We start from the raw sequence: 19,810 nt of genomic DNA on the forward strand, positions 1-19,810 counted from the left end.
TTATGAATTTTATGTGGGACTACAAAGTTGTATAAAACAGGAGACAGACTGGTCGAAGGGTCACACTTTTAAAAATGACAGTACTCTGTTTCTGAAGTTTTATTTAGTTGTTTCATTTGAAAATAGTATCAGTAAGGTACAAAATGATTTCTGGACTACTATAGTCTCCCTATTTGGACTGAATAAATTCCAAGACTCCCAGTGCATGCCTGAAACTATACAGTACTGATTCCTGTATTTACATTTTCTTCTAAATATATCTAAGATAAAATTTAAAAATTAGGCATAGCAAGAGATTAAGAAATAATAGGATGATGATGATGATGATGATGATGATGATGATGATGATAATAATAATATGCTGTAATAAAAGTTTGCACTCGGGCCAGCACTGTGGCACAGCGGGTTAAAGCCCTGGCCTGAAGCGCCAGTATCCTGTTCTAATCCCAGCTACTCCTCTTCCAATCCAGCTCTCTGCTACTGCCTGGGAAAACAGTGGAAGATGGCCCAAGTCCTTGGGCCCCTACACCCACGTGGGAGACCCGGAAGAAACTCCTGGCTCCTACCTTCAGAACAGTATAGCTCTGGCCGTTCCAGCCATCTAGGGAATGAACCAGCTAATGGAAGACACCTCCCTGCACCCTTTCTCTCTTTCTCTCGCTTTCTGCCACTCTGTAACTCATCTTTCAAATAAATAAAATAAATCTTTAAAAAAAATAAAAGTTTGCACTATTTGCAGTCACTGTTAAGTAAAATAAGAACTACTTACATACAAGCACTGAAGTATCTCACAGTCAACCTGATAACTAAGATAACTACTAAGTGACTAGAAGATGGGTGGTACAATTTACAACTTATGAATTGTTTTTTCTATCTAGAAACTCATATTTAATATTCTCAGACTGCAGGTATCTGTAACTACAGAATACAAAATTGTTGATGGGGTGACAGCCAACCGTGGTCATAAAAAACTAGTCCAGGCAACATTGTGGCATAGCAGATAATGCAACCTACTGTGACGCCAGCATCCCATATGAGCATCAGGTCATATCCCAGTTGCTCCACTTATGATCCAGCTCCCTGCTAATGGCCTGGGAAAAGTGGCAGAAGACAGCTCAAGTACTTGCATCATGCCATCCACACAGGAGACACAGATGAAGCTCCTGGCTTCAGTTTCATCCAGCCATGGCTATTGTGGCCATCTGGGGACTGAATGAATATCTCTGTCCCTTTCTCTCCATAACTTTGACTTTCAAACAAATAAATAAATCTTTAAAAAGGGGCCAGCATAGTGGTGTAGTGGGTTAAGCTGCCGCCTGCAATGCTGGCATCTCATATGGATGCTGGTTTGTGTCCCAGCTGCTCCACTTCTGATCCAGTTCCCTGCTAATGTGCCTGGGAAAGTAGCCAAGATGGCCACGTCCTTGGACCCATGAACCCACATGGGAGGCCCAGAAGAATCTCCTGACTCCTGGCTTTGGTCTAACCTAGTCCTGGTTGAGGCCATTTGGGGAGTGAACTAGTAGATGGACAATCTCTCTCTCTGTCTTTCCATCTCTCTGTAACTAAGCCTTTCAAATAAAGAAAGAAATGTGAGGCAGCAGTGATGGCGCAAGTAATTCGGTCCCTGTCACCCACACGGGAAACCTGAATTGAATTCCCAGCTCCCAGCTTCATTCTGAGCCCTGTTCCAGCCATGGCAGTGATCAGAGGAGTGAATCAACAGATGGGAGCTCTCTCTCCATGTGCTTCTCTGCCCCTCAAATAAATTGAAGTTAAAAAAAAAAAATTGGAAGGATTAAAATCAAAAGAAGCTCCTGGCTCTGATTTCGGATAGGCGCAGCTCTGGCCTTTGCAGCCAATTGGGCAGTAAACTATCAGATGGAAGACTTCTCTGTCTCTCTGTCTCTCTCTGTAAAACTCTTTCAAATAAATAAAAATAAATCTTTGAAAAAAAAAAAAAAGTTCCTCATTTTTTTAAACAAGGCAAAATCACCAAGATAACCATCCAGTCTTGCAAGTTGAATAACTTGTAGGAGGAAACAGTCATTTGATATATAAATTCTGGTGTATTATTGCTTTAAAAATTATTTTGCATCTACTATGTATCCCTTTATATCCACCTGAGTTTGTGACCGATTAGCCTGAAGGTAAGAGAGGAGCAAGCATTTAGTTTAGACTTGGGTTTGATACATACCTTTTAGTTCCTCATAAAAAATACCAGTCATTTTTACTAATACTCAATAAATATTAAGTGAATAACTGGCTTTGCAATTTATGTTAAAGTGGTAATAATAATAAAAAAATATTTGTTTCTAAGTGTAATCTACAAAATCTAAGTATTTTATAAAGATTATATTTACCTTAAGTTTATCGTGGGAAGTATATGGGGCTTCTGGGGCATAGATTCGAAAGATGTCAGCCAAACAACATGCTACAAGGAGACGCACATCTTTATTGGGGTTCCTGAGGAAAAATTCAGATGCAAGATGCAAGGCTAGTGGGAGATACTGCTGTTTTTCGTCTTCTGAGTCCTGATCCATATCCATAAAAGTTTTTACTACCATCTGTAAAGATGCATAAAAGAACAATATAAACAACTCCTAATACTTAGAAATCAGTGAATTTATATATCATCTCAATTATAACACAAACCAGTTACTATCAAAGGTTCCTAATCAAATTTCTATAATGAAAAAATCATAAGCATGAAATGTCTAGTCTGAGTCAAAGTATCAACTTTTGAATTCTCATAATGTATCATCTGTATTAGCATCACAGTTACTCATCTATCCAGCTCAGCAAACAGTTCATGGCCCCATGTACACAACCAAACTCATTTGATACTTGCCATCATCTTCACTTATGCTTCTCTTCAAAGCTGTCTTCTTTAGGTTCCTTAAAATTGCTATTTCAATTCACAATTTAATGGGTTTTGCACTTCACAACAGAAAGAAAGCCAAGCTTAAATATTTTTCTTGTACTTGTTTCTGATTAATAGGGGCTGGTGTTGTGATACAGCAGGTTAAGCTGTCACCAGCAATGCCAACATTTCATATGGGCCCTGGTTCTAGTCCCAGCTATTCCACTTTTTTTTTTTTTTTTTTTTTTAAGATTTATTTATTTGACAGGTAGAGTTGCAGACAGAGAGAGAGAGAAAGAGAGAAAGAGAGAAAGAGAGAAAGAGAGAAAGGTCTTCCTTCCGTTGGTTCACTCCCCAAATGGCTGCAATGGCCGGAGCTGCACCAATCCGAAGCCAGGAGCCAGGTGCTTCTTCCTGGTCTCCCATGCAGGTACAGGGGCTCAAGCACTTGGGCCATCTCCCACTGCTTTCCCAGGCCATCGTAGAGAGCTGGATCGGAAGAGGAGCAGCTGGGGCTAGAACCGGTACCCAAATGGGATGCCAGCGCCGCAGGCGGAGGATTAACCTAGTGCACCAAGAGGCCAGCCCCACTATTCCACTTCTAATCCAGCTCTCTGTTAACATGCCTGGGAAGGCACAGAGATAGTTCAAGTACTTGGGCCCCTGCTACCCATGTGGGAAATTTGCATGGAGTTCCAGGCTCCTGGCCTCAGCCTGGTCCAGCCTGGGCTATTGAGGCCATTTGGCGAATGAAACAGTGGATGAAAAATCTCTTTCTGCCTCTCCCTAACTCTGCCTTTCAAATAAATAATTTTTTAAAGTTTTAATTATAAATAATATTTGTTGTTATTTATGGTTAAAAAATAACAAATATACATAGTCCCCCATGTGGGTTGCAGAGACCCAAGTAGTTAGACCATCTTTTACTGCTTTCCAAGGCAAGAAGCTGGATTAGAAGCAAAGCAGTGGGGACTAAAACCAGTGTTGATATGGATGCTAGTGCCACAATCTGTAGCTTAACCCAGTACACCACAATATAGACCCTATAATCCTTTATTCATATATCTATCACAATAATACCATCATACTTTAAACATTTTTCTCTAATCTTAATAATTTAACCTGCCACATTGGTAAATACTGAAGCTGCACTATGTGCCATGAATCAAGTACTGAAATTTATCATGTATTTTTTCCACATTAAAATGATTATATTTTCTCCCTAATTTGTTGATATGGTAAAATCCATTGATTTTTTTCAAAAGTTTATTTATTTTTAAGTTTAAGGAAGAGCAACAGAAAAAGACAGACTCAAGACACAGAAAGCATTGTACATCCACTAGCTCACTTTTCAAATGTCTCCAACAGCCAGGGTATGGACAGGCCAAAGCCAAATGTCGAGAACTCTACCATGGATGGCTGAGATGTAAATACCTCAGCATCATCTGCTGCCTTCCAAGAGCGTTAGCAAGAAGCTGGATTGGAAGGCACAGAGGAACTAATCTCAGGTACTCCAGATATGAAATGTGGGCATCCCAAGCAGTAACTTAACCTAAATCCCCAATAACTGATTTTCCAATTTTAATCTAAGTTTATAGTCATAAAGTACAATTTTACTCTAAGTTTACATTCCTAAAATAAAGCTTAGTCAAATTACTTTTATACATCACACTGCATTTTACTTGCTAATATGTATTTCCAATTTTTGTAACTATTTACACAATCACATGCCACTGAACTGTTAAAATATAAAATTTTGTTTTATATTAAAATAATAAATTTTATGTAATGTAGATTTTATCACAGTTTTCAAAACCAGTACTAACAACTTCTAAAACTACAATATCAGCTCCATTTTATTAAGGTGCCACCCACTGGAACAAAGAAAATTATACCAAAACAAGCATTAAAAAAAATTCTTAAAGAATAGGATGTTTCTTTTTTGTTATTAAAAAAAAAAAAAAAACTGAGACAATAGTTCTGTGGGGGGTGTTTTCTTTTTTTTTTATTTAAAAAAAAAAAAAAAAAGAATAGGATAGGGGCCGGCATTGTGGCTCACTTGGTTAATCCTCTACCTGGGGCGCTGGCATCCCATGTGGGCGCAGGGTTCTAGTCTCGGTTGCTCCTCTTCCAGTCCAGCTCTCTGCTGTGGCCCCAGAAGGCAGTGGATGATGACCCAAGTGCTTGGGCGCCTGTACCCTCATGGGAGACCAGGAGGAGCACCTGGCTCCTGGCTTCAGATCAGCATAGTTCTGGCCGTAGGGCCATTTGGGGGGTGAAACAACGGAAGGAAGACCTTTCTCTTTGTCTCTCTAACTCTGTCAAAAAAAAAAAAAAAGACGGTGCCATGGCTCACTTGGCTAATCCTACGCCCGCAGCGCTGGTACCCTGGATTCTAGTCCCGGTTGGGGCACCAGGTACTAGTCCCAGTTGCTCCTCTTCCAGTCCAGCTCTCTGCTGTGGCCTGGGAGGGCAGCGGAGGATGGATGGCCCAAGTGCTTGGGTCCCTGCACCCACATGGGAGACCGGGAGGAAGCACCCGGCACCTGGCTTCAGATCGGTGCAGTGCTGGCCGTGGCAGCCATTAGGGGAGTGAACCAAAGGAAGGAAGACCTTTCTCTCTGTGTCTCTCTCACTGTCTATAACTCTACCTGTCAAGAAAAAAAAGAATAATAGTATAACTAAGAAAAAAGAATAACTGATTTGTGGAATTTAGCTAAATTAAGTTTTAAAACTTTCAAAAACATAATATATTATTTTGTCTTGCTTTGAATTTATTTGAAAGAGTTACAGAGGAGAGGCAGAGACAGAAGCAGAGGCAGAGAGAATGTGAGAGATCCGCATCTGCTGGTTTATTCCCCAAATGGCTACCATGGCCAGGGCTAGCCAGAACTGGCCAGACTGAAGGCAGGAGCCAGGAAGTTCATCTGGGCCTCCCACGGGGGTGTAGGGGCCCAAGAACTTGGGCTATCTTCCACTGCTTTCTCAAATGCATTATCAAGGAGCTGGATCAAAAGTGGAGCAGCCTGGGACTCAAACTGGGGCCCATGTGGGATGCTGGTGCTATAGGTGGCAGCTTTACCTGCAATGCCACAGTGCTGGCCCCAGTATAATGCATTATTATCATAAAATATGCACAAGTTCTGCATGAATGACACAGGTGAGGATCGCTGTCAGGAGCCTCAATAACAAATACTTAGAATGGTATCTTGGGCCAGTGCCGGCACCCTGGGTTCTAGCCCCGGTCGGGGTGCCAGATTCTGTCCCGGTTGCTACTCCTCCAGCCCAGCTCTCTGCTATGGCCCGGGAAGGCAGTGGAGGATGGCCCAGGTCCTTGAGCCCTGAACCCGCACGGGAGACCAGGAAGAAGCACCTGGCTCCTGGCTTCAGATCAGCGCAGCACGCTGGCCACAACGCACCAGCGGTAGCAGCCAATTAGGGGGTCAACCAATGGAAAAAGGAAGACCTTTCTCTTTCTGTCTCTCTCTCTCTCACTGTCTAACTCTGCCTGTCAAAAAAAAAAAAAAAAAAAAAAAAAAAGGCATCTCACAGAATGCCGTATGATGTTTTTATTCCAACTAGATTTGTGCTCACAGGAGACTGAGGAGAGAACAAGGGAGAAAGAAAAAGAAGCAAATGTGGGAAAAGTTATCTGTAGAACACAGAACTTCATATTATTTCTACAAGTTTTCTGAAATTATATGAAAATAAAAACTAACAGGGCAAGCGCTGTGGTGTAGTGGGTAAAGCCGCAGCCTACAGTTGCGGATTTGAGTCCCGGCTGCTCCACTTCCAATCCTGCTCTCTGCTATGGCCTGGGAAAGCAGTAGAAGATGACCCAAGTCCTTGAGCCCCTGCACCTATGTGGGAAACCCAGAAAAACTCCTGGCTCCTGGCTTTGGATCGGCACAGCTCCGGTTGTTGTGACCAACTGGGGAGTGAACCAAGAATGGAAGATTCTCTCTCTCTCTGCCTCTCCTTCTCTCTGTGTGTAACTCTTTAAAATAAATAAATAAAGCTTAAAAAAAAAAACTAACAGACAGGTGTGTTTGGCACAGTGGGACACTGGAGTGCCTGGGCTTAGTTCTAGCTTCACTTCCAATCCCGGCTTCCTGCTAATGAACTCCAGGGAAGCAGCAAGATGACTCCAGCAACCTGGATTCCTGCACCCACGTGGGAGACTTGTATTGACTTCCTGGATCCTGGTTTCTGCCTGGCCTCACCATGGCTATTGCAGGCACTGGATGAGTGACCAGCGGCTGGAAGATCTCTGTCTCTGTTGCTCTATCAGCCTTTCAATTAATAGAAAATTTAAAATCTAAACAAAATATATTTCTGACATGGCCCAGGAAAAGTAAACCTAAAACTATTCATATAGTTGAAAAAATTCACAAACAAGATGTCTTTTTAAAAAGTGTAACAAATGTTGCATAATAATGGAAGAGATATGTATCATTCTTTTTCTAATTTTAACATTTTTAATCATCATGACATTAGCTTAACACAGAAATATTAATGGTAGGGAAATGAGATCACATTTAAAAAAAAATATTTATTCCTTGAGAAGCATAGTTAGAGAGAGGGAGAGAGAGAGAGAGGTCTTCCATCCGCTGGTTCACTTCTCAAATGGTTGTAACACCCAGAGCTGAGCCAATCTGAAGCCAGAAGCTACCTCCGGGTTTCCAATGTGGGTGCAGGGACCCAAGCACTTGGGCTATCTTACACTGCTTTTCTAAGCTATTAGCAGGGATCTGGATAGGCAGAGGAGCAGGCAGGACTCGAAACAGTGCCCATATGGGATGTTGGCAGTACAGGCAGGTGCTTAACATAGCACACCACAGTGCTGGCCCCAATAAGATTACATTTAAAAGCCTTCTAATTCTAGTTCAAAAACCATTTTTAAAATTATAATCAGGGGCTGGCATTTGGCCTACAACCCACATCAGAGTGCCTTCTTTTGACTCCTAGCTCTGGCTCCAGCTTCCTGATAATGCATACTCTGGGAGGCAGCAGGGAAGGCTCCAGTGGCCACCCACAAAGGAGACCTGGATTGAATTCCTAGCTCATGGCTTTACTCACCCGCATCTCAATCATTGCGGGTATTTAGGGAGTGAACCAGCAAAAGGGATCTCTCTCTCTCTCCCCCTGTCTCTCATCCTGTCTGTCTCTCCAAACAAAAAAAACTTTTTAAAACTTTTAAAATAAATAAATAGGAGCAGGCATTGTGGCATAATGGGGTTAAGCTGCTATCGGCAATGCTGGCATTCCAGATGGGTGCCTGTCCTGGCTGTTCTACTTCCAATCCAGCTCCCTGCTAATATGCCTGGGAAGGGAGTGGAGGATAGCCCATGTCATGGAGTCCCTGCACTCACGTGGGAGACCCAGATGGAGCTCCTGACTTCAGACTGGTCCAGTCCTAGCCATTGTGGCCATTTGGAGAGTGAACCAGCAGATGCAAGTTCTCTCTTTCTGCCTCTCCCTAACTCTGCCTTATAAAAATAAACAAATAAGCAAACATAAAAAGGAGAGGGTGAAAAAGAAGGGGTGATGGAGAAAGAGACCTAGACATTATTAGTTGAATAAATACAATGAGTTGATAGCAGATATAGGACTAAAAACTAAAATTCAGGTTTTAGGTATTAATAATCTACTTTCCAAGATACCATTTAATTCTTACATACAGTGAGAGCACAATCTCTATATCTTGTTGGAACTATTTTTCAACTTATTTATTTTCTGTCTTCTGCATTAGACTTCTAAGTTCTATAAAAGAAATTAAATTTAAAGAGGCCATCTTCTGTTACTTTTCCCAGCTGCACTAGAAAGGAACTGGCTTAGAAGTGGAGAGGGAGAGGGAGAGGGAAAGGGAGGGGAAGGGGGACGGGGAGGGAGGGGGAGGTGGAGGGGAGAGGGAGGGATGGGTTTTCCATCCACTGGTTTACTCCCCAAATGGCAACAATGGCCAGGGCTGGGTTGAACCCAAGCCAAGAACCAGGAGTTTCTTCCTGGTCTCCCAGGAAGGTTCAGGGGTCCAAGGACTTGGGCCATCTTCTACTGCATTCCTAGGCCATAGCAGAGAGCTGGATAGGAAGTGGAACAGCTGGCACTTGAACTGGTGCCCACATGATATACTGGCACTGCAGGAGGTGGCATTACCTGCTATACCACAGCGCAGCCCTTGCACCTTTTCTGACCTAGCTCTCTGCTTATGGTGTCAGAAAGCAGTGGAAGATGGCTGAAGTGTTTGGGCCGCTGCACCCATGTGGGAGACCCAAAAGAAACTCCTGGATCTTGGTTTGAATGAGCCCAGCTCTAACCACTGTGGCCATTTGGGTAATGAAGCAGTAGATGGAAGACGTTTCTCTATGTCTCGGGCCCCTGCACCTGCGTCAGAGACCCGGACAAAGCTCCTGACTTCTGGCTTCAGCTCGGCCCAACTCATGCCCAAATGCAGACATTTGGGATGTAAGACTTCTCTCTCTCCTGTGTCTGTAACTCTGCTTCTGTAAATAAATGTTGTTTTTTTTTTTTTAAAAAAAGGTATTACACAAATCAATGAACTATACTACAGTTTGACCTTCATATAACAGGAAAAAAAAAAAATCCCAATTCAGAAAGTCTATTCTAATAGGTGAAGTATTTGTAATATCAACATCAAACATTTTCAAGTTTTTATTATATGCCAGGCATATATCAGATAACTTACATGTATTATTCTTTTAATTAATCAATATTTTGAAAGGCAGAGATACAGAGGTAGGATAGATAGATAAATCTTCCATCCACTGATTCTCTCCCCATATGGCCACAACTGGCCAGGGCTGAAACTAGGCTGTAGCCAGAAGCTTTATCCGGGTCTACCACATGCATGTAGGGACCCAAGCATCTGGACCATCTTCCATTGCTCTTCTGAGGCCATTAGCAGGGAGCTGGATCAGAAGTGGAGCAGCCGGGACACGAACTGGTACCTATTTGGGATACTAGAGTCCCAGGCAGCAGTGTTGCTAAGCCACAAAGCCAGTACTGCAATGGAGGTTTTTTAAGGTTAAGGGGATAAAGAAGTGGAAAAAGAAGGCAGGAGAAATGAGGGTCATACAAACACGTGTATATATGTGGGGAAAACATTATGTTGGCATGTACCAATACCATCTTTAACTAGTAAAGTGATCAGTTTAAGTTCGTAATTGATCAAAAAGATAGGCTTAAGCATCAAAGGGGTCACATAAATAAGACTACTAAGTGTCTGCTAATAATAATACAATTAAAAAGGAGAGAACGATCCAACATGGGAAGCAGAATACACAGCAGACTCATAGAGTGACAAATGCCCTAAACAGCACTCTGGCCTCAGAATCGCTCTTAAGGCATTCAGATCTGGCTAAAAAGTCCATGAGAGCATTTCAGGCATGAAAAGGCAAGACACTGTGGCAAAAATGGACCTAAATTAAAGATCTCTGTGAGATCCCAGTGGAAAGAAGGGGCCATCAAAGAAGGAGGTACCTTTCTCTGAAGGAAGGAAAGAACTTCCACTTCAATTATGGCCTTGTCTAAATAAGGTCGGAGTTAGTGAACTCAAGAGGCTTCCATAGCCTTGGCAGCTTATGACAAGAGCCTTGGGTGACTACTGACATCATAAAGAAGAGTGTCAATTGTTAAATCAAGAACAGGAGTCATTGTGCACTTGCTCTGCTGTAGGATCTTTGTCCTTAATGTGCTGTACTATGTGAATTAACGGTAAAATTCGTATTCAAACATTACTTTATACTTTGTGTGTCTGTGTGGGTGCAATCTGTTGAAATCTTAGTATATACTAAGTTGATCTTCTGTATATAAAGATAATTAAAGATGAATCTTATGAAGAATGGAATGGGAGAGGGAGTAGGAGATGGGATGGTTTGTGGGTGGGAGGGTGGTTATGGGGGAAAAACCACGATAATCCAAAAGTTGTACTTTCTAAATTTATATTTATTAAATAAAAGTTTTCTTAAAAAATGTGGGAAAAAAACAGATGGAATTAATTATGGTATGAGCAGCGAAAGAACAAAATCAATAGTAAGCACAGAGAAAAGTCCCTAGTGAAAAGATGCAAAGTGAGTAGAGGGGAAAAGCAGACAGAAATAAAGAACTAGAAATGAGTAAAAACTCCCTTTATCAGATGCCACAAATACTACTAATCAGAAAATCTTTATGGTAGCTAAAGAAAAACTAAAGCCAGGTTCTTTGAATGGATCAACAAAATTGACAACTCCTTAGCTAGGCTGACTGAAAAACTAAAAAACCAAGATTAATAAATGCTCATTTAGCCTAGCATTTAAGACACCAATTGCGATGCCCATGTACCCTACAGAAGTGTCTGGGTATGATACCCAGCTCTGGATCCTGACTCCAGCTTCCTGCTAACGCAGGCCCTGCAAGGTAGCAGTGATAGCTACCTGCCATCCTCCTAGGACACCTGGACTGAGTTCTTGGCTCCCAGCCCAGACCCAGCCATTGCAGTCATTATGCTGCATTCTCCACAACATCATTGCTCTGTCTCTCTTAATTGCTTAAATAAAATTTTTTAAATTAATGCTAGAAAACAAATCATAATGTAATGCTATGAATAACCTGTAGTCTAGCAAATTAGGTAACTTGGATGAAATACACAAATTCCTAGAAAGACATAAAATATTAAAAATGACTCAATAGAAATTCTAAAGAGAGCTATAGGAGCCGGCACTGCAGCATAGTGGGTGAAGCTGCCGCCTGCAGTGCAGGCATCCCATATGGGTGCAAGTTAAAGTCCTGACTGCTCCACTTCTGATCCAGCTATCTGCTTTGGACTGGGAAGGCAGTGGGAGATGGCCCAAGTCCTTGGGCCCCTGCACCCATTGGGAGACCTGGAAGAAGCTCCTGGCTCCGGACCGGTACAGCTCCAGCCACTGTGGCCAATTGGGGAGTGAACCAGCGGATGGAAGACCTCTCTCTCTGCCTTTCCTCTCTCTCTGTTTAACCCTAACTTTCAAATAAATAAATAAATCTGGGCCGGCGCCGTGGCTCACTAGGCTAATCCTCCACCTGCAACGCCGGCACACCGGGTTCTAGTCCCGGTCGGGGCACCGGATTCTGTCCCGGTTGCCCCTCTTCCAGGCCAGCTCTCTGCTGTGGCCAGGAAAGTGCAGTGGAGGATGGCCCAAGTGCTTGGGCCCTGCACCCCATGGGAGACCAGGATAAGTACCTGGCTCCTGCCATCGGATCAGCGTGGTGCGCCAGCCGCAGCGGCCATTGGAGGGTGCACCAACGGCAAAAAGGAAGACCTTTCTCTCTGTCTCTCTCTCTCACTGTCCACTCTGCCTGTCAAAAAAAATAAAAATAAAAATAAAAAAAAATAAATAAATCTTTAAAAACAAATAAACAGAGACATTATACCAAATGTTCTGGCCAGGGCAATCATAAAAGATGACCAAATTGGAAAGGATAAAGGAAAATTTATCTTTGCTGGCATTTGACATAATCTTGCATATAGAAATTCCTAAAATGTTCACTAAAAGTATTAGAATTAGCGGGTGGGGGCCTGTGCTGTGGATTAGCAGGTAAAGCCGCTGCTTGCAGTGCCAGCATCCCATATGGGCGCCGGTTGGAGTCCCAGCTGCTCCACTTCCGATCCAGTGCTCTGCTATGGCCTGGGAAAGTAGTAAAAGATGGCCCAAGACCTTGGGACCCTACACCCACATGGGAGACCTGGAGGAAGCTCCTGGCTTCAGATCGGCATAGCTCCGGCTGTTGCGGTCATTTGGGGAGTGAACCAGTGGATGGAAGACTTCTCTCTCTCTCTCTTCCCCCAAACTCTGATTTTCAAATAAATAAATTAATAAATCTTAAAAAAAAAAAACCAGAAAAGAATTATAGGGTGGGCACTTGGCCCACAGTGCATATGATACTGCTTTGGATACCCATGTCTCTTATTGGAGTGCCTGAGTTCAAGTCCTGGCTCCACTTCCAAGCCCAGCTTCCTGCTACTTCATGCTCTTAGGAGGCAGCAGGTGACAGCACTAGTATTTGGGTACCTGTCACCCATGAGAGAGTCTTACACTTTGGCCATGTCAGGTCCTGGAAAATCTCTGACTTTTACATATAATCAAAACAAATAAAACTGTTTATTAGAACTAGTAAGTTAAGCAAACTTTTAGGATGCAAAATCAATGTACAAAAATTAGCTACTTTTATATTCCTGAAATGTATAATCTGAAAAAGAAATCAAGCTCCATAGCATCAAAAGAATAAAATACTGATGATCCAATTTGACAACAAAGTATAAAACTTGTACTCTAAAACTACAAAACAGGTAAAATAAATTAAGAAAGATCTAAACCAGCAGCCAGCTAAGAAGAAATCAAGATTCACACTTTCTGGTTTTAAAACCCATTACAGGGGCTGGTGCTGTGGCTTAGTGGGTAAAGCCACTGCCTGTGGTGCTAGCATCCCATATGGGCTCCGGTTCGAGTCCTGGCTGCTCCACTTCCGATCCTGCTCTCTGTTATCACCTGGGAAAGCAGTAGAAGATGACTCAAGTCCTTGGGACCCTGCACCCATGTGGGAGACCCAGAAGAAACTCCTGGATCCTGGCTCCGGATCGGTCCAGCTCCAGCTGCTGCAGCCATTTAAATGGGGAGCGAACCAATGGATGGAAGACCAACCTCTCCCTCTCTCTACCCCTGCCTCTCTGTAACTTTGCTTATTCAATAATAAAATAAATAAACCTTAAAAAAAAAAAAAAAACTATTACAAAATGCTAATCTAGGAGCCGGTGCCGGCACCCCGGGTTCTAGTCCCAGTTGGGGCGCCAGATTCTGTCCCGGTTGCTCCTCTCCCAGTCCAGCTCTCTGCTGTGGCCCGGGAGTGCAGTGCAGGAATCGCCCAAGTACTTGGGCCCTGCACCCACATGGGAGACCAGGAGAAGCACCTGGCTCCTGGCTTCGGATCAGCGTGGTGCATCGGCTGCAGCAGTCATTGAGGGGGGGATGGTGAACCAACGGAAAAAAGGAAGACCTTTCTCTCTCTCTGTCCACTCTGCCTGTCCAAAAAAAAAAAAAAAAAGCAATCTAGACAGTGTGGTACTGGTACAGAACTCAAAGTCCAGAAATGGGTCAATAATCAACTCATTTTTAAGATTTATTTATTTATTTGAAAGTTAGAGTTATACAGAGAGAGGAGAGGCAGAGAGAGAGAGAGAGAGAGAGAGAGAGAGAGAGAATCTTCCATACAATGGTTCACTCCTTAATTGGCCACAACAACTGGAGCTGTGCCAATCCGAAGCCAGGAGCCAGGAGCTTCTTCTGGGTCTCCCATGCAGGTGCATGGGCCCAAGGACTTGAGCCATCTTCTACTGCTTTCCCAAGCCATAGCAGAGAGATGGACTGGAAGAGGAGCTGCTGGGACTAGAACCAGCGCCGATATGGGATGCCGGGGCTTCACATCAGGGCGTTAACCCACTGAGCCACAGCGCCAGTACCAAGCATTTATAATTTCTTAGCTCTGTTCACTAAGATGGCCTAGTGCCGGCCCCTCAACTCATTTTCAACAATGGTTCCAAGACAATTAAATAGAGTGGCCTTTTCAATAAATGGTTAGGGAAAACTGGATATTCATGTGAAAACAATGAAATTGAACTGTGATTTCACACTATATGCAAAAATTAACTCAAAATGTGGGGCTGGCTTTTTGGTTCAGATTAAGCTACCACCTAAAATGCCATAAGCACTGGTTCAAGTTCTGGCTGCTCCACTTCTGATCCAGTTCCCTCCTCATGTGCATTGGAAGGCAGCAGCAGATAGCCACTGAGCCCTAATGGGAGACCAGGATGGAGTTCCAGGCTCCTGGTTTCAGCCTGGCCTAGTCCTGGCCATTGTGGCCATTTAGGGAATGAACCAGCAGATGGAAGATCTCTGTCTCTCCCTCTCTGAAGCTCTTTCAAATAAAAAAAGAAAAAAGAGACACTAGACTTTATAAAGAAAGTAAAAAGGCAACCTACAAAAGAAGAGACAGTTTTTGCAAATCATAAATCTGATAAGGGATTTATATCCAGAATACATAAAGAACTCTTAAAACTCAATAACAACAAAGTTGAAAAAAAATGTGAAAATGGGCAAAGTGGGACAGTGGTATGGCACAGCACATTCAACCACTGCCTACTATTGCTGGCATTCCATATGAGCACTGGTTTGAGTCTGAACTGTTTCACTTCAGATTCAGGTTCCTGCTAATGCACTAGGGAAGGAGTGAAAGATGGTCCAAGAGCTTGGGCCCTTGCCACCCACATGGAAGACCTGGATGGAATTCCAGGGCGCTGGTTCTAGTCCCGGCTGCTCCTCTTCTGATACAGCTCTCTGCAATGGCCTGGGAAAGCAGTGGGAGATGGCCCAAGTCCTTGGGCCCCTGTACCCACGTGGGAGACCTGGAAGAAGTGCCTGGCTCCTGGCTTTGGATCGGCACAGCTCCAGCCACTGCAGCCATGTGAGGATTGAACCAGTGGATAGAAGACCTCTCTCTCTCTCTAGACAAAGAGAGAGAGGTCTTCCATCCGTAACTCTGCCTTTCAAATAAATAAAAAAATAAATAAATCTTAAAAAAAAAGTAAATAAATAAAATTTTTTTAAAGGGGGAAAAATTCACAAGCAGATGCCAGTTCACTCTCACTGGGATGGCTAAAATCCACCAAAAACAAGGTAAATAAACACAAACCTTATAGACAAACTGAACCATCATAACCTTAGTGGTAAAAATTCCAAATGGTGCACATATTTTAGAAGTCTATCAGTGAGGCCAGCGCTATGGCATAGTGGGCCCCATATGGGTGCCAGGTTTAGTCTCGGCTGCTCCACTTCAGATCCAGCTCCCTTCAAATGTGCCTGGAAAAGCAGTGGAGAAAGACTTGAGTCCCTGCAAACACGTGGGAGACCGGGAAGAAGCTTCTGGCTCCTGGCTTCACATTGGCCCAGTTCTTCAGTTCTGGTCATTTAGGGAATAAATCATCGGATGAAGATCGATCTCTCTCTCTCTCTCTCTCTCTCTCTCTCTCTCTCTCTCTTCTCTCTCTCCAATCGCCCTCCCCATCCCCTGCCTTTCAAATCAATAAATAAATCTTAAAAAAATAGAAAAATTCTATTAGTGACCCAAATAATTAAATGTAAAGTTCCCATATGACCCAGCAATTCCCATTTTATAGGAAATATATGTCCACATAGAAAAGTGTACATTAATGTTTACAGCAGCATTGTTATATATTACCAAAAGGTGAAATCAACTTAAACTTTCATCGACTGATGAATGAGTAAATAAAATGTTGTATACCCACATAATAGAATATTATTTGGCCACAATAACTGATAAATTACTCATGCTACAATGTGTATGAACCTTGGCAACATTATTCTAAATTAAACAAGCCAGAAAAGATCACATTACATGATCCCATTTATATGAAATGTATTTATTGGGGCGGGTGCTATGGCAGAGCTGATAAAGCCATCGCCTGTAGTGCCAGCATCCCATATGGGCGCCGGTTCAAGACCTGGCTGCTCCATTTCAAATCCAGCTCTCTGCTATGGCCTGGGGAAGCTGAAGATGTCCCAAGTCCTTGGGTCCCTGCACCCACATGGGAGATCCGGAAGAAGCTCCTGGCTCTGGATCAGCACAGCTTTGGCCATTGTAGCCAATTGGGAAGTGAACCAGCGGATGGAAGACCTCCCCTCTCCCTCCCTCCCTCCCTCCCTCCCTCCCTCTCTCTCTCTCTCTCTCTGCCTCTAATTCTGTGTGTAACTCTGATTTTCAAATAAAATAAATAAATCTTTAAAATAAAAGAAATGTATTTATCAGTAAAATATACAGACACAGAGAATAGATCAGTGATAAAGCTGTGGGAACACATCAAAGGGTGACAGCTAAAAGATTACTGGTTTCTCTTTGAAGTGGCAAAATTGTTCTAAAATTGACTATGAGGATGGTCATTTGGTGCAGCAGTTTAAAAGATACTTGAGACACCCTGATCCCACAACAGATTGCCACAGTTCAAGTCCTGGCTCTGCTCCCCATTCTAACCTCCTCCTGGGCCAATCCAAAAACAGGAGTCAGGAGCCTCTTATGGGTTTCCCATGTGGGTGCAGGGGCCCAAGCACTTGGGCTATCTTCCATAGCAGAGAGCTGGAGTGGAAGTGAAGCAGCTGGGACTTGAACCAGCGCCCATATAGGATTCCAGTGATGCAGGTGGAGGCTTATCCCACTACACCGGCCCTGCTCCACTTTCAATTCAGTTCCCTGCTAATGTGCCTGGGAAAGCAGCTGAAGATGGCCTGTGTCCTGGGAACCCTACAACTGTATGGGAGACCTGGAAGAAGTTCCTGGCTCCTGGTTCTGGCCTGGCCCAGCCCCAGCTGCTGTGGCCAATTGGGGACTGAACCAGCAGATGGAAAATCTTTCTCTCTCCTCCCCCTCTCCCTCTTCTCTCTGAATCTCTACCTTTCAAATAAATACATATATCTTAAAAAATAAAATTAAAATGAATTGGATGGGATGGGTGTTTGGACTAATGGTTAAAACAAATGTTAAGAGGGCCAGCCTGTGGCATAGTGGGTAAAGCCACCACCTGCAGTGCCAGCATATGGGCAGTGGACCAAGTCCCAGCTGCCCACTTCTGATCCAGCTCTCTGCTATGGCCTAGGAAAGCAGTAGAAGATGGCCAAAGTCCTTGAGCCCCTGCACCTTTGTGGGAGACCCAGAAGAAGCTCCAGCCTCCTAGCTTCAGATCAGCCAAGCTCCAGCTATTGTGGCCATTTGAGGAGTGAACCAGAGGATGGAAGACCTCCCTCTCTCTCTGTCTCTGCTTTCAAATAAATAAATAAAATTTAAAACGAAACAAAAACCAAAGGTTAAGACTTCCGAATCACATACAAGTACCTGGGTTCAGTACTATACTCTGATTCCTGCCTCCTGCTATCCACATGGGACCTGGATTGGATTCCTCACTCTGGCAATGTTCAGGTTCAGCTAATCTATGTATTTGGGAGTAAGTTTTTTTTTTTTTTTTTTAAAGACTTATTTATTTACTTGAAAGTCAGAGTTACACAGAGAGAGAAACAGAGAAAGAGAGAGAGGTCTTTCATCCACTGGTTCACTCCCCAGTTGGCCGCAATGGCCGGAACCCGTGCCAATCTGAAACCAGGAGCTAGGAGCTTCCTCTGGGTCTCCTATGCAGATGCAGGGGCCCAAGGACTTGGGCCATCTTCTACTGCTTCTCAGGCCATAGGAGAGAGCTGGATTGGAAGTGGAACAGCTTGGACTTGAACTGGCACTCCTATGGGATGCTGGCATTGCAGATGGCAGCTTTACCCCCTACACCACAGTGCCGGCCCCAAGGGAGTAAGTGTTAAGAACAAACAAACAGGAACTGAAAAGATCTTCTAAAATCCTAATTTCCTCCCCCAAAAAACAGTATTTCAAATGTGTAATATCCTTTTAACTGTTTTCAGTGCCAGCATCCTGTATGGGTGCTGGTTCAGATCTTAGCCGCTCCACTTCCAATCCGGCTCCCTGCTAATGCCCTGGGAAAGCAGGGGTGGATGGCCCAAGTCTTTGGGTCCTTGCACTTATGTGGGAGTCCTGAAAGAAGCTCCTGGCTTCTAGCTTTGGCCTGGCCCAGCCTTGACCATTGCAGCCATTTGGAGAGTGAACCAGCAGATGAAGATCTCTTTCTCTCTTCTTCTCTTTCTGTAACTCTTTCCAATAAATAAAATAAAAAATCTTTTAAAAAATTCTTTTATTGCCAAGACTGTACAAAATTACAGTGTTAATGTATATACTTGCAATTCACATAAAAGATAAAAGCATCTGTTATAAATGAAAAAAAAAAAACCTCCTTTAAGTCAATGAGAAGGATAAGATTGACAAACAACATTTCATAAGCCACTTTCTATACATTGGAAAACTCATAGATCATGTCTGCAAATTAAGCTTTTTCTAAATAACTATTGGAGAGACCAGTGTTGTGGTGTAGCAGTTTTAAAGCCACTGTCTGCAACGCCAACATGCCATGTGGGCTCTGGTTCAAGTCCCAGATGATCCACTTCCAATCCAGCTCCCTACTAATGGCCTGGGAAAAGCAGTGAAATATGGTCCAAGTGTTTGGGCCCTTGCCACCAACATGGGAGACCCAGATGAAACTCCTGGCATTTGGTTTCACTGGGGCCATCTGGGTTAATCAGCAGATGAAATCTCCATTTCTCTCTCTCTGTAACTCTGACTTTCAAATAAATATATCTTTAAAAGTAAATAAAATGGGCAAAAAAAGTCACCTGGAGAAATTAGAGGGGACTGCATAAGCTTAAAGACAGACAGGTAATCCTTCTACAAGGTAATCCTTCTACAATTCCTTTCACATAGTGAGAAGGGCTAGGGTATTATCAAAGACCACAAAGTTAAAGCCTACAAAAAGATAAAAAATATAGAATATGCAGAATATTAACCCTTAAGTGTAAATTGGGGAAGGGGGAAGACTGAATACATCTATTAAAAACATTGTTTTTAAAGATTTATTCATTCAGCTGGCTCTGTGGCACAGTAGTTTAAGCTGGCAACTGCAGCACTAGCATCTCATATGGGCACTGGTTTGAGTCCCAGCTACTTACTTCCCATCCAGCTCCCCTGCTAATGGGCTCAGGAAAAAGCAGCAGAAAATGGCCCAAGTACTTGGGTCCCTGAACCCACATGGGAGACCTGGAGTGAACTCCTGGCTCCTGGTTTGGGCCGGCCCAGCCCTGGCTATTTTGGTCACCTGGGGAGTAAACCAGCAAATAGAAGGTCACTCTCACATGCACTCTCTCTCTTCCTGTTTAGCTCTGCCTTTCAAATAAATAAATATTTATTTATTTATTTAAAAGGCAGAGTTACAGAGAAGGAGAAATCTTCCAGCCACTG

The 19,810-nt window shown here is 43.3% G+C and overlaps 1 protein-coding gene across 4 annotated transcripts in view; it reads right to left on the minus strand.

Annotated features, from left to right (window-relative positions):
• PDS5A (PDS5 cohesin associated factor A) overlaps positions 1–19,810 on the minus strand; it is a 135,528-nt gene that overhangs the window by 90,465 nt on the left and 25,253 nt on the right. For all 4 annotated transcript variants that reach the window (XM_008275183.4, XM_070068127.1, XM_008275201.4 and 1 more), the window contains one exon: positions 2,364–2,567. In XM_008275183.4, the coding sequence (XP_008273405.1) occupies positions 2,364–2,567 (204 nt within the window). The remainder of the gene's footprint in view (positions 1–2,363; positions 2,568–19,810) is intronic.

The sequence above is a fragment of the Oryctolagus cuniculus genome, chromosome 2 (assembly GCF_964237555.1).
Source record: "Oryctolagus cuniculus chromosome 2, mOryCun1.1, whole genome shotgun sequence".
NCBI classification, from domain to species: domain Eukaryota; kingdom Metazoa; phylum Chordata; class Mammalia; order Lagomorpha; family Leporidae; genus Oryctolagus; species Oryctolagus cuniculus.